We start from the raw sequence: 15,652 nt of genomic DNA, 5'->3' as shown, positions 1-15,652 counted from the left end.
TATATATATATATAGAAGCTTTACTGGTTTTGTTTCTCTAGAGAACCCAGTCTAACACAGCACTCAAAGTACAACAGGCAAGAGCTGCCTCCTCAAAGTAGAGTTGACCTTAATGATGTGGATGGAGTAAAGCTTTTGGGACTCCATTTGCTGATGGGACATGACTCCAAATGGGAACAAATAGCTGCAAACATCCATTAATAATCAGAACGTGGAATGTGCAAAGTATGAATCCAGAAGTTGTCAAAAATGAAATAAAATGCATAAAGATCAATATCCTAGGCATTAGTGAGCTGAAAGGGACTGGTTTTGGCCATTCTGAATCAGACAATCATATGATCTACTATGCCAAAAATGACAAAATTGAAGAGAAATGGCACAGCATTCTTCATCACAAAGAATGTTTCAAGATCTATCCTGATGTACAATACTGTCAGTAATAGGATAATATCTATATGCCTACAATGACTAGTTGATATTACTTTATTCAAATTTATCAACCACTAAAGCTAAAGATGAGGCTATTAAAGATTTTTACCAACTTCTGCAGTCTGAAATTGATCAAATATGCAATCAAGATGTATTGTTTATTACTGGTAAAAGTTGGAAACAAGAATTACCGGTAGTTAGAAAATATGGCATTGGTGATAGAAATGATGCCAGAGATCACATGATAGAATTTTCCAAGACCAACAACATATTTATTGCAAAACTCTTTTATCAACAACATAAACGAGCTATACACACAGACCTTACCCAATGGAATATGCAGGAATCAGACTGACTACATCTGTGGCAACATGTGGAGAAACTCAATATATTCAGGCAAAACAAGGCCAGAAGCTGACTGGAACAGACCATCCATTGCTTATATGCAAGTTCAAGTTGAAGCTGAACATAATTAAAACAAGTCCATGAAATCCAAAATATGACCTTGATTATATTTCATCTGAAAAACAGATTTGATGCATTGAACACCAATGACTGAAAATCACATGAATTGTGGGGTGACATCAAGAACATCATATACAAAGAAAGTAAACGGTCATTCAAAAGACAGGAAAAGAAGAAAAGACCAAAATGAATGTCAGAAAGGACTCTGAAACTTGAAAAGAAAGTAGCTAAACTTGACGACACATAACAACAAAGCAAATGGAAGCAATGGCAAAATAAAAAAACTAAACAGAAGATTTCAAAGAGCAGCTCAAGATGACCAAGTCAAATATTATAATGAAATGTGCAAAGACATGGAGTTAGAAAACCAAAAGGGAAGAACAAGTTCAGTATTTGTCAAGTTCAAAGAAGTGAAGAAAAAATTCAAGCCTCAAAAAGCAATACTGTAAGATTCTATGTGCAAAATATTCAATGATGTAGGAAGCATCAAAAGAAGATGGAAGGAATGTAGAGAGTCACTGTACCAAAAAGAATTGGTCGATGTTCATCCATTTCAGGAGGTGGCATATGATCAAATACCAATGGCATTGAAGGAAGAAGTCAAAGCTGCACTGAAGGAACTGGTGGAAAACAAGGCTCCAGAATCGACAGAATACCCATTGAGATGTTTCAACAAACAGATGCCATGCTGGAAGCATTTACTCATCTATGCCAAGAAATATGGAAGACAGCTACCTGGCCAACTGACTAGAAGAGATCCACATTTGCACCCATTCCAAGGAAAGGTGAACCAATAGATTGTGGAAATTACTGAACAATACATTAATATCACATGCAAGTAAAAATTTGCTAAAGATAATTAAAAATTGTTGCAGCAGTATATTGACAGAGAATTTCCAGAAATGCAAACTGGATTCAGAAGAGGACATGGAATGAGGGATATCATTGCTGATGTCAGATGGATTGTGGCTGAAAGCAAAGAATATAAGAAAGATGTTTACTTGTGTTTTATTAACCATGTGAAAGCATTCAACTGTGTGGATCATAAATTTTGGATAACATTGAGAAGAATGGGACTTCCAGAACACTTACTTGTACTCATGAGGAACCTGTACATAGACCAAGAGGCTGTTGTTCAAACAGAACAAAGGGATACAGCATGGTTTAAAATCAGGAAAGGTGTGCAACAGGGTTGTATCCTTTCACCATACTCATTCAATCTGTATGCTGAGCAAATAATCTGAGAAGCTGAACTGTATGAAGAAGAATGTGGCAGTAGGGTTAGAGGAAGACTCATTAACAACCTGTGATATGCATACAGCACAACTTGCTTACCAAAAGAAAAGATGATTTGAAGCACTTACTGATGAAGATTAAAGACTACAGTCTGCAGTATGGATTACACCTCAATTTAAAGGAAATGAAAATCCTCACAACTGGACCAACAAGCAGCATCACGATAAATGGATATAAGATTGAAGTGGTCAAAGATTTCATATTACTTGGATCCACAATCAACACCAATGGAAGCAGCAGTCAAGAAATCAGATGTCATATGACACTGGGCAAGTCTGCTGCAAAAGATCTCTTCAAAGTGCTGAAGAGCTAAGATGTGTCTTTGAAGACAGGTATTGTCAATCACCTCATATAGCACCTAACAACAACAACATATACCTGTGAAAGCTTGATGATGAACAAGGAAGTCTGAAGAAGAGGTGACGCTTTTGAGTTGCAGTGTTGGCAAAGAATACTGCAAGTACCATGACTGCCAGGAGAATTAACAAATCTGTCCTTGAAAGGGTGCAGCCGGAATGCTCCCTGGAAGTGAGAATGACCAGACTTCGTCTCCCCTAATTCGGTCATGTTGTCAGAAGGATTCCCTGGAAAAGGATATCATACTTGGTAAAGTGGAGGGTCAGCAAAAAAGGGGAAGACCCTCAAAGAGATGGACTGACACAGTGGCTGCAGTAATGGGCTCAGGTATAGCAAGGATTATGAGCATGGGGCACGACAGGTGGTGTTTCCTTCTGTTGTACATAGGGTCACTATGAGTCAGAGCCAACTCGACAACACCTAACAACAAAGTTTTCTAGACTGACATAAATATTTAAAGATGGATCACAGAAATCAAAAGATTCATTAACTGAAGACATTTATAAAGCATTTTCATCTACATTTCTATGTATTTTTTAGTTTAAAAAACCAGCTGCCATCAAGTTGCCGCCAACTCATGGTAACCCATGTGTGTCAGAGTAGAACTGCACTCCAGAGGGTTTTCAATGGTTGATATTTTGGAACCAGATCACCAGACCTTTCTGAGGAGCCTCTGGGTAGACTCAAACTTCCAACCTTATGGTTAGCAGCTGGGTACATTAAATCAAATGTTCCCTTTAGAAAGTCAAACTACACACTAAGTAATAACTATCTATATTGCTATATTTGCAAGACAAAACCTTTTTTTTTTTTCCACTTTTCAAAAAACGACTCAGTGGCAGTGAGTTTGGTTTGGTTTTTGTTTCAAAAGACTGACAAAAAAAGATAACCTATCATATCACGTCATATTAATATGATGACCATTACCTCAAATTCTTTATTAAATAATAAAATCTAAAAGGAAATGTATGAAGATGACAATAATGGCTTTTTTGGTTGTTGTTTTGTTTTCAAAACATTCAGCACTGTGATGTAACATTCACAATTATTAAAATGATTTCCAAAGAAAGTTTTACAAAGCTTGAACATGCTATTGAAAGAAGAAATACTTAGAAATTGGTGCTAAAAAATAACACATGCTCGGTTGCAGACATGTTTTAGGTGTTTTTCCTCAGACTTTATTCAAACTTTTGCTTTTAGTGATTTAGGTGACTGTGATAACATCTTTCACTGTATCTAAAAACAAGGCATGAGTGTGTAAATTTATGAGTTGAAATTCGAAACTGGCACTGGATGTCTAAATTAGAGTATTAAATCATTAGTATAATCCAAGCCCTAGTGGTACAGTGGTTAAGCACTAGGCTGCTAACTGAAGGGTTGGTGGTTCTAATCCACACAGCAGATCCTCTGGAAAAAAGACCTCGTGATCTGCTCCCATAAAGATTACAGCCTAGGAAACCCTATAGAGTAGTTCTACTCTGCCTTATAGTGTCACAATGTGTCAGAATCAACTCCATGGCATACAACAACAACCATAAAAACGTATTTTAAGCAATGACACCTCCATGCTTTGTATGTTGTTGTTGTTGTTGTTGTTATGTGCCGTTGAGTCGGACCCGACTCATAGCGACCCCTCTTTGGGTTTCCGAGGCACTATCACTATGGAAGTAGATTGCCCCATCTTCCTTCCGAGGAGTGGCTGGGGGGTTTGAACTGCCAGCCTTCTGATTAGCAGTCAAGTGCCTTAGGCACTATGCTATCAGAGCTCCCATGCTTTGTATATACAAATAATTTTAATTTAAACACCTTCAACCTTTACATAGTGAAGAAATGAAAAATCCTAAACGTTTTACCTTTCTCAAATATAACAAATCACATAAGAGATTAACCTTGGTAAAGCACTCTTCCCCTCCAGTCCTCAAGTTCCTTCTTTGACAAATAAAGAGAAACTAGAAAATCAGTGGTTCTCAACTTTCTTTCTATTCCAGCACATCTGAGGGATTCCATATCTCTCCATTTACGGCCATGGCGACAGTCTGAAAATGTCCTACAGGTGATTCTGATACACTACCCCAGAAGTTGTGCCCTGTCCCTGCCCTCTTGAGAATCACTCCATTGGAGGGATCTCTGTGGTTCTGCATAGCACTGAAGTCTGCCACTTTGTTACTTTTAATTAAAAGTACAATCCAACAACATGAAAGTTATACAACAGTGTTGCTTTAGTAGGCTTAACAAGGTCCAAAGTTAGTAAACATCTTCATTCACTGGAATATGCAAGATTCAAATAATAATTTGTATAGTGATGGCATCAGAGTTGTGTCATGGCAAACAGCATACCTTACCCTGAATCAGCTTCTAATGAAGGAGGTGGGCAGAGAGGAAGGGTAGAGAACCAATTAAAATAATTCCCCCTAGGTGTGAGGGAATGGTGTGAACGTGTAATAAGGATATTGGTGTAAGTTTACTTGCCTAATAATAGAAAAGACAAGTTGAAGACTGATATATGGAGATGTGATATTATGTGATCCCAAGTGCCTCCTTCAAAATTAACAATTTGATACAAGTCTGACTTTTATATAAATATACGTTCTATACAAATGATATTTTTGTATAGGACAAAATTGCTATAAACTAATAGTAACTAAAACTAAAAACTAAACTCACTGCGGTCTGGAGTTGGTTCTGACTCACAGCAACCCCTCCTTGGGTTTCCGAGGCAGTATTTCTATGAAAGTAGATTGCCTAGTCTTCCTTCAGAGGAGTAGCTGTGGGTTTGAACCACCAGCCTTCTGGTTAGCAGTATCTTAGGCACTATACCACCAGAGTTACTAAAATTACGTACGGACATATGCCATATTATAAATATAAGCCAAATCACTGGTTCAGTATGGTAACTGACAAGAGTTGCCCAGTGTGATATTTTCCAAATAATGTGATATTTTACATATTTCTTTGAGTATCTACTTATTGTGATCCCAAAGTAGCTAAAAGCTATGATACATGCAATGTCATATGAAAAATTCTCACAACTAGGAAAGAAGAATATTGAGTTTCAAAACTTCCTTGGAAAATGTGTTTGATCCAAATGTAAACTAGTAAATGATCCAAATGTAAACATCATCAGGAATATAAATGCAAGGTATGGCAAATGTGCTGACTGGAGTTTCAAAACTGGGGATATCTATACGAAAAAAAAAGATGTCATTACATCTTCAAACCAGAAAACATATAACTCAATATATGCTGATTGGTTTATGTTTTGTAATGAAATGACCCTTACATGTACAATCAATAATTGACCCACACTCGAGTTTAGTATCTGAACAACCACCACAAAATGGCTGGGTCTAAAAGGTGCTGTCCTCTGTACTTAAGGATGTCATCAGCGGTGATTCAGAATACAATGTACACATGTCTGTCTATTCACTCCTCTACCATATAACTAATAACCAGCTGCCATTGAGTCAACTCTGATTCAAGGCAACCTCGTGTGTATTGCAATAGGACTGTGCTCTATAGAGTTTTCAATGGCTGATCTTTCAGAAATAATCTCCAGCCATTTCTTTGGACTTGAACCTCCAACTTTTCATTAGCAGTTGTGCATCTTAACCATTGGCACCAACCAGGGACTCCCACATATACTACCGCTGTATTGATTTATGGTTGAAAAGCTGATAAAAATTCCTTTACAAAACGTGTTGTCTGTTGTTGGCTTAACTTGCCGAATGCACTTCCCATTTAAAAATAAATTTTCAGTGTTCCTAATATGGACTTCTCTGTAACACCTAACACTTGGGTTTGTGAATAGACCAATAACCCAACAAAAAAAGTGAAAAGAAAATGCCCAAACCCCAATTTAGTAAGATGTTCACATCTGAAACAGTAGCAATAAATAACATGCAAGTGCAGACAATCCCTTGCACAAAACTGTGATGGATAAATATTTGTTAAATGAATGTATTCGTTTCTTCCTCATTCTACACCCATGTATCAAAGCATCAAACAATTTAATTTGTGGTCGTTTCTGCTGTGTCTAGAACTTCACATGTAAGTTTACCATGGGGAAAAAAACCTGTTTGGCTTGAGTCACCATGAATCACAGCCAGGAGGTCATCTTGTGTACCAGCAACTATGTTTTCACTACAGCTATGTGACCTCAAGTGGCAACAGCACAGGCACCAAAATAGAAGGGGCAGGAGGAAGAGACTGACTTCTCGGCCCCCAAATGGGCTTTTCCAAGCAATTCGGGCAAGTGAGCTACAGGCAACCGCAGAAGAAAGAACAAATCCAACAGCTCAGAGAAAGGCTGTAGGCCCACCACACCTTTCTAGCCCTCTTCAGGAACCAGGAGAAGCAAGAACATAAAAGACGACGGGCTTAAGAAACAGCATGGAGAAAACACAGCATGACAGGAGCCAAAACTAGCCCGGTATAGGGCAAAATCCTGCCGTGACCGTGAAGCACGGATCTGGGGAAGGTCTGGAGATCGGGGAGGATCTCCAGCCGGGAGCTCCGGGCGCAGCTGCCGCGCCAGCGCGCAGCCGGCCCTCAGTCTCCAGTCATCTCCAGCCACCAGAGACCTGCCCCTGCTCGCACCTCACCTGTCCCGTGTCCGCGGACCCTGCCGGCGCCGCGGACCCTTGGCCCCCACCTCCGCCCACTCTCCCATCCCGTCCCCTCCCAGCGCGTCTCTCGGGACCCTTGGCCATGTCGGCGTGGGCAAGGGGCCGATGCCCGTCCCGCCACCCCAGGCCCGGCCCAGGCACTCACTTTCTGAATCCGCTTCAGCGCCATGGGTCAGGGAGGGCGGCAGGGACAGCGGCCAGCGGGCGGCGGCTGCGGGCTCGGGGTGTAGGGTCGTTGCGGGCTCGGCTCGCTCTCTGCTCGGCTGGCTTAGCCCGGTAGTCCCCGACTCGCTGCTCGCTGGCTTGCTCCCGGCGCCTGTGCCAGTACAGTGTGCGCCCGAGCGCGAGTGTACCAGTGTGCGGGCGGGGACGCCGGGGAGACTCTTTTGTTTCCGCTTTAGCTTCTGGGAAGAAGCCTGCGCCCTCCCTGCGCGCGCCCCGCCCCGCCTGGCACACTGGGAAGTGTAGTTCTGCGCCCCATCTCTGCGGCTCGAGCAGAGGAGGCGGCGCCGCCTGCCTCTTGGTCCTGGCGGGTGACAAACTGTTGACCGCACCAGAGAAGGTTGGGGTTGCAACAACCAGGGGTGCGGTTGGTCCCTATAGTTTGACTTTGACCAAGTCACTTAAGCTGAGGTTCCCCATCTGTAAAATGGGGACAACAAATGAGCTAGTAAAGCATTTACAGAAATTTTAAAAGCATGAAGCTAATCATCCTGTATCCAACGTGTGCTATCGCTGATGTTATCTTTCCCTTCACAGATTTCACTCTCTTCTCAAATATATGCATTACCTCAATTTCTCGTTCTCCATACATGCGCGACTCACTCCTATTACGCGATTCTTTACTATTCTTTTCTATTGCTCTTTGCTATTTCAGGGAAAAAGCGAGCCTCTTCTGCTCAATGATAATCCCATATGTCTACTCTTTCCAAGCTCCTTCTTGTAAATTACCCCTCCAACTCTGAATCCTTCCCTTCATCCTCACCATTGGCTTCTTCCTCTTGTTTTACAGTATCTGTTCCGTAGTCCATGCATACTTGCCACTCCTTCAACACCAAGAACTGTGTACCCATTAAAGCTTGGCTTCTGCTTTCAGCGCTAGTAGAATCGGTTTTCACCAGGATGACCCTTGCCTTTCTAACTACCAAATTCCATCGCAATCTGGCCACAAACTCCTCCTTTCCATCTTTAGCTCCATGCTCTCCAATTAATTAATTCCATGTGCCTTTGCACATTGCATTTCTCTCTGCATAGATTGACGTTCCACCATTCACTTGACAAACTCTCACACACTTTTCCCGTTCTCCAACGTTACATACTCTGTAAGTTTTCCTCTACTTAGAGGTGGATTTATTAGTATTTATATTAGTGTTTTAATTTCAGAAGCAATATGTTCATACTTTGTTGTTGTTGTTGTTATGTGCCGCCCAGTCAGCCCCGACTCATAGCGACCCCTCCTTGGGTTTCCGAGACAGTATCACTACGGAAGTAGGATTGCCCAACCTTCCTTCCGAGGAGTGGCTGGTGGGTTTGAACCGCCAGCCGTCTGGTTAGCAGGCAAGTGTCTTAGCCACTATGCTACCAGAGCTCCCTGTTCATACTTTAGGGACATCTCTTTTGTTTATTTGTTCATGACTAGTTCTCTCCTTACCGAGCTCTGGTAGCATAGTGCCTAAGGCACTTGACTGCTAACCAGAAGGATGGCGGTTCAAACCCACCAGCCACTCCTTGAAGAAAGATGGGGCAATCTACTTCTGTGGTGATACAGCCTCAGAAACCTAAAGAGGGGTCGCTATGAGTCAGGCCCGACTCGACGGCACACAACAACAACAACGACAGTTCTCTCGTTAGACCATTAATTCTGAAGAAACAGAGAAAGTGCCTTACATTTACAAAGTGAAATGTACAAATCTAAGTATAACCTTTGATGAATTTTAACAAATTAATATACCTGTGTAACAACCATCATAATCAAGCCATAGAACACTTCCATCACCACGAAAATTGCCTTGGGACTTCTTCCAGAGACACTCTATCTCAATAGAAAATCATTCTTCTGATTTCTATCACCATAAATTACTTTTATTTGTTCTCAGACATCACATAAATGGAAAAATATAATAATACTCCATTTCATTTCTTTCACTTTCAGTCTTTTTAATTACTGAGTAATATTCTATGGTATGAATATACAACAATTTTTTTCTTACCATTCTCAAATTAATGACCATTTGGGTTGTCCCAAGTTTGTGTTTATTGTAAATACAGCAGTTATAAATATTCTTGTATATGTCTTCTTGTTGACATACACTGATATTTCTTGGATGATGTGTTAATTTCTGCCTACCACAGCCTCTGTACTCCCACCCCCATGTAAATACCCCCATGCCACATCCCCCTAGATGAGCTCAGACATTACACTCTTGGCCACTGTGTCTCTCCCAGCTCTGGTATAAACACCTGCCTTGCTTTGGCCCCCTGTTGACTTTGGGTCTGAATTATTCAAGAAGGGGGAAGAGGAAGAAGATGAAAAAACCCTCTACTATATTTTTAGCTATTCTCTCTTACATATTTTTAGTATTTTCTCTGTTGTTGTTAGGTGCCATCCAGTTGATTCCAACACATAGCAACCCCATGTGACAGAGAGGAACGGCCTCATAGGATTTTCTACGCTGTAATCTTTACCGGAGCCCTCATCAGTTCTTTCTCCTGAGTAGCCATTGCATGGGTTCAAACTGCCAGTCATTCTTTTGGTTAGCAGCCAAGTGCTTAACCATTGTACTACCAAAGCTCTAGGGATTAAAATATGCATCCTACTGCTAACCAGAAGGCTGGCAGTTCAAGCCCACCAGCCACTCCTGTGAAGGAAGATTGGGCAATCTACTTTGGTACTGAGTCCCAAGGAGGGGTCACTATGAGTCAGATCCAACTCAATGGCAGTGAGTTTGGATTTTTGGTTTTTGGAAACTTCTCAGAGTCTATCCAGAGTTAATATTGCACCACTACACATAAAATATAAGGAGCTCTGGTAGTGTAGTGGTTAAGGCATTGTGGTGCAGTGAATTACTTTGTATGGCTTTTCTAACCACTCTTTGTGACCCCCACCAGATTATTGGGTGGATCCATGCAAATAAACTATACAGAACTCTAATGTGGGAATTGGTTATTTTTGTCGTTCTGGTAGCATAGTGCCTAAGGCACTTGACTGCTAATCAGGCCTCCTCGGAAGGAAGGTTGGGCAATCTACTTCCATAGTGTTACTGCCTCGGAAACCCAAGGAGGGGTTGCTATGAGTCGGGTCCAACTCAATGGCACATAACAACAACAACAAGCTAGGCTTAAAGTGAGCCTTCCTAGCATCGTGCCTAAGGAACTTGACCGCTAACCAGAAGGCTGGAACTGCAAACCCAACAGCCACTCCTCAGAAGGAAGGTTGGGCAATCTACTTCCGTAGTGATATCACCTCGGAAACCCAAGGAGGGGTCGCTATGAGTCAGGTCGGACTCGATGGCACATAACAACAACAACAGAGGCAGAAAGGGGGATCTCACTGCCATCAGGAGAAAAGAACTGGAGGTGGAGTGGAGCATGTCTTTGGACCCAAGATCCCCAAAGGAACTAAGAGGCATGAGGCATGAAATAGAGCTTCGGAATTGTTGGCTCATGGAGTGAGAAAGCTGAGTGCCTTTGGGCAACAGGCTTATTGGTGGAGTGGGGTGCACCTAGGTGTACCTATTAGAAGAGCTAAAAGAGCTTTGTAACAATTGCCGGAGCAGGGTAGAGGCCAGGCTGAGAGGCCAAAGGCCAGAGAGGCGTGCCTGAGGACATAGCAGAGGAGAGACTGTCCTGATCAAAGAATTGTATCCTGATAGCATTCCTGAACCTGAATTGTAGCCTGTTACTTCCCTAATAAATCCCATAATTGTGACTATTATCTGTGAGTTCTGTGTGGCCATTGCAATGAATTATAGAACCCAGCAGAGAAGTCGTGAGTGCCGTGAGAGAGATGGTTGGTGTTAGAGTTGGTAAAATGTCTGGAGGGTGGTGGCATGTCTGGGCTCATAGGAATAAGCCTTGGGCTACTGATGGTGATTCTGTCTCCCTCTTGTGAAGTTAGAAGAGGTCAGAAGATGTCACCCCCATGTCTTTTTTGCAGGCATTTGGCTGCTAACCAACAAGTCAGTGGTTCAAACCCACCAACTGCTCCATGGAAGAAAGATGAAGCACTCTGCTTCCATAAAGATTTAAGCCTTGAACACCCAATGGGGATCACTGTGAGTCAGAATCTAATTGATGGTAGTGACTTTGGTTTGGTTTGCCACTTAACATACAAGAGTTGACAATGGTGTAACTCCCTATTCTTTGTGCTATTGTTATAATATATTTTACATCTACAGACATTATAAACCCCACAATATATGTTAAAATTTTGGATTAGACAGAAAAAATGATAGCCTTTTATATTTGCCCATGTATTTACCATTTTGATGCTTTTTATTTCTTCCTGTAGATCTAAGTTTTCATCTGGTGTCATGTTTTCTTTCATCCCGAAGAACTGAAATCAGTGTGTTGGCTGTGCTGCAGTCCCATCTGGAGCCTGCAGTCCTCTTCGAAGCTCACCCAGATTGTAGGCAGAATTCACTTCCTGGCAGGTGTAGGACTGAGGTTTCTGTTTTCTGGCTGGCTGTCAGCCAGCTGTACCTCTCATCAACTAGAAGCCACCCTCAGATCCCAGCCACATGGCTCTCTCACATTGCAACAGCTTACTTCTTCAAAACCAATAGGAGAATTTCTGTAGTCTGCTAAAATGGCATGTTAGATAACACAAAGTCATCAAAACAAAACAAAATAGCTGCCCTGACATCAAAATGGCGACTCCATGTGTACAGAGTAGAATTGTTCCATAAGGTTTTCAAGACTGTAAACTTTCAGAAGGAGCTCTGGTAGCCTAGTGCCTAAGGCATTTGACTGCTAACCAGAAGGTTGGTGGTTCAAGCCCACCAGCCACTCCTTGGAAAGAAGATTGGGCAATCTACTTCCGTAGAGATAGTCTTGGAAACCCAAGGAGGGGTCGCTATGAGTCTGGTCTGACTCAACGGCACATAACAACAACAATAGCAATCTAGATTGGGAACCTGAATCTTTAAAATGAAATAAAACAAACCAGTGTGATTCCTTCTTTCACTCCCTCCCATCTCATCCCTATGCAGAATGGTGACTCATGTGCAGCAACCTAGCACAGAACATGTCAGTGTTCTCATGAGGTGGTCTCCTGTTAAGAGTACATGTCTCACCATAGGCCAGTGTATTGGATGAATTGTCTCCTCCAAAATATTGTTGTCAATCCTAACCCTGTGGTTATTCGCCTATTTGGGAATGTGTTTTCTTTGTTAGGTTAATGAGGCAGTATTAGCACAGGGGGTGTATTAAGTCATCCTCTTTTGAGACATGAAAGAGCAGACTGAGCAAGCAAGCAAGCAGAGATGGGGGAATGTAGATGATGGGCCACGTGATCATCACCAAGGAGCCAAGGAAGAGAAGCTGAAGAGACAAGAACTTTTCCCAAAGCCAACAGAGTCTTCCCCTAGAATCAGTGCCCTGAATTCAAACTTTTGACCTCCCAAACTGTAAAAAAAAATAATTTCTGTTCATTGAAGCCACCCACTTGTAGTATTTCTGTTATAGTAGCCCTAGATAACTAACATAGTCAGTAATTGTCAAACTATAGTGTGCAATCCTGGATGCATATTAGAACCAACTAGGGAGCTTAAAAGTTTTAATGTGTTTCCAAATTTTAAAATGTATCAAAATTTCTGATTCATTAAGTGTGAAGTGGGGTCCAAGAATTTGCATCTCTAGCAAATATTCCCAAGTGATATTGGTACTTGATCCTGGGATGACGCTCTGAGATCCACGGCTCTAGATCCATGCTACTCAAAATATGGTCCATGTACAAGCAACATTGTCATCATCTGAGAACTTTTTGAAAACGCACAATCTTGAGCCCCACCCCAGACATGTTACATCATAATTTGCATTTCAAAAAGATTAATAGATGATTCAGATCCGATTTCAGAGCACTGTGATGGACAACTTCAACACAAAGTCACCAGGAACTTCTGAAAATTCCTTTAAAGAGTTTAATTTAGTAAGTTTGGGTGAAGCTCTGGAATTCATACTTTTTAACAAGCTTCCCAAGAGCTTCTTATGCACATGTCTAAGGACAATACTTTGAGAATTTCCACTTCAGGCAAATCTTTAAACCTATCTAATCCCATCTCCTCTTCTATATCTAAGGTGATAAATGTTCTATTTGTTTAAAGTGAATGCAGCCAAAAATTTTGGTGCCCTTCCAACTCAAAGGTCTATGATTTGTAAGGGAAGAAAAAGTGTTTCTTACTGTTCTTTATGAAAAATAAGAAAGCTAGCAAGGAAGTTCACAAGTTTATCTGGGTCTTTCTAGGGCAAATTTACCTCCCAACAGAAGAGAAATAGCACTTCTAAAAATTCCCTTTAGCATATTTACAATAATAGCCTACACTTTGGGGTTGCTTTAAACTATTTAAAGCCTTTCACATGCATTTTCTCAATCAGAAAATACATTTGCAACATATAGCTGTTCAAAATTTTAATTTATTCTCTTACTCTTTCTCCCAGGGCATTTTCAAAACATGGTTTGTAATCACCTGCATCATTAATTTAAAAGAATTACTGAATGCTTACTATATGCAGGCACTGAGGACCCATAATGAAGAAAACAGACAAGCTCCATCCTCACAAAGAATATATTAAATCCTGCTGCATTCGTAGAGAGCAATGGTAGAGAGCAAGTATGACTCTTGTTAAAAATACAGATTTCTGGGCATCAGTCTACACTATCAATGAACAACCCTTGACTTCAGGGTTACTTCTGTTTGAGGCATTACACTGTGCTAGGTAATTCGGGGGAGCTCTGGTAGTGTAGTACCTAAGGCATTTGACTGCTAACCAGAAGGCTGGCGGTTCAAACCCACCAGCCACTCCTCGGAAGGAAGATGGGGCAATCTACTTCCGTAATGATACTGCCTTGGAAACCCACGGAGGGGTCGCTATGAATAGGGTCCGACTCGATGGCACATAACAACAACAACAACAAGGTAATAAGGAAGGAGCGCCTAAAGGTATCTGACTGCTAACCAGAAAGTTAGTGGTTCAAACCCACCAGCCACTCCATGGAAGCAAGACTGGGCAATCTACTTCCATAAAGATTTACTGCCTCAGAAACACACTGGGGGTCGCTATGAGTCACAACCAACTCAATGGCAGTGGGTTTGGTTTTGGTTTGGTTTTAGGTGATAAGGGGATATGCAAAAGAAAGATTAAAATATCTTGTACCTTCTATAAATATATAATCTATGTTGGAAGCATGTAAGATGGAGTTTCTGTCTGAGGTGAAGAAAAAGTTTGGAGCAAATAGTGGTTATAGTTGCACAGCATTGTGAATATAATTAATGCCATGTAAAGTTTGTTAAAACAGCAACTTTTATGTTATATATACAGGAGCTCTGGTGGCATAGTGCCTAAAGCATTTGACTGCTAACTAGAAGACTGGCTGTTCAAACCCACCAGCCACTCCTTGGAAGTAAGGTTGGGGAATCTATTTCTGTAGTGATACCACCTTGGCAACGCAAGGAAGGGTCTCTATGAGTCATATCTGACTCGATGGCACATAACAAGAACAACAACAACATATACACACATAACATAACTTCTCATCTGTAAGTTCATTGTATTGTGGTGGCTTGGGTGTTTCTGTGATGCTGAAGGGTATTCCACCAGTATTTCAAATACCAGAAGGGTCACCCAGAGTGGGCAAGTTTCAACGGAGCTTCCAGACTAAGACAGACTTGGAAGAACGAAGGGGCCATCTCCTTCTCAAAGAATTGGCTAGTGAAAACCTTATGAATAGTAGTGAAACATTTTCTGACTTATTATTGGAAAACTTTACAAATAGCCCTGAAATATTGTTTGATACGGTGCCAGAAGATGAGCCCCTCAGGTTGGAAGGCACTTAAAATTCTGCTGGGTAAGAGCTGCCTCCTCAAAGTAGAGTTGAGCTTAATACTGTGGATGGAGTAAAGCTTTTAGGACCTTCGTTTGCTAATAGAGCACAAGTCAAAATGGGAAGAAATAGCTGCAAACATCCATTAATAATTGGAACATAGAATGTATGAAGTATGAATCTAGGAAAATTGGAAGTTGTCAAAAATAAAATGGATCACATAAAAACTGATATCTCAGGCATTAATGAGCTAAAATACACTGGTCTGGGCCATTTTGAACCAGAAAATCATATGATCTGTGTGGTAGTTATGTTTGTGTGTCACCTCAGCTGAGTCTGGTTGAGTGGCTGGGCAGCTGGTGGTAGTTATTCTCCATGATGAGACTGGTAATCAACTCCATGGTGGGATCTACCACAAGCAGCTGAGTAGCTGTCTTTG

At 41.4% G+C, this 15,652-nt stretch overlaps 1 protein-coding gene across 1 annotated transcript in view; it reads right to left on the bottom strand.

Moving 5' to 3' along the window:
• The window catches only part of UBE2D1 (ubiquitin conjugating enzyme E2 D1), a 48,619-nt gene extending 41,363 nt beyond the window's left edge, over positions 1 to 7,256 (bottom strand). The window contains exon 1 of the mRNA XM_042783327.1: positions 7,149 to 7,256. Coding sequence (XP_042639261.1) covers positions 7,149 to 7,256 — 108 coding nt within the window. The remainder of the gene's footprint in view (positions 1 to 7,148) is intronic.
• Between the last annotated feature and the right edge of the window lie 8,396 nt (positions 7,257 to 15,652).

The sequence above is a fragment of the Orycteropus afer genome, unplaced genomic scaffold (assembly GCF_000298275.1).
Source record: "Orycteropus afer afer isolate SDZICR_OR568_19922 unplaced genomic scaffold, OryAfe1.0 scaffold00016, whole genome shotgun sequence".
NCBI classification, from domain to species: Eukaryota; Metazoa; Chordata; class Mammalia; order Tubulidentata; family Orycteropodidae; genus Orycteropus; species Orycteropus afer.
This window is presented reverse-complemented; position numbering and strand designations above follow the sequence as displayed.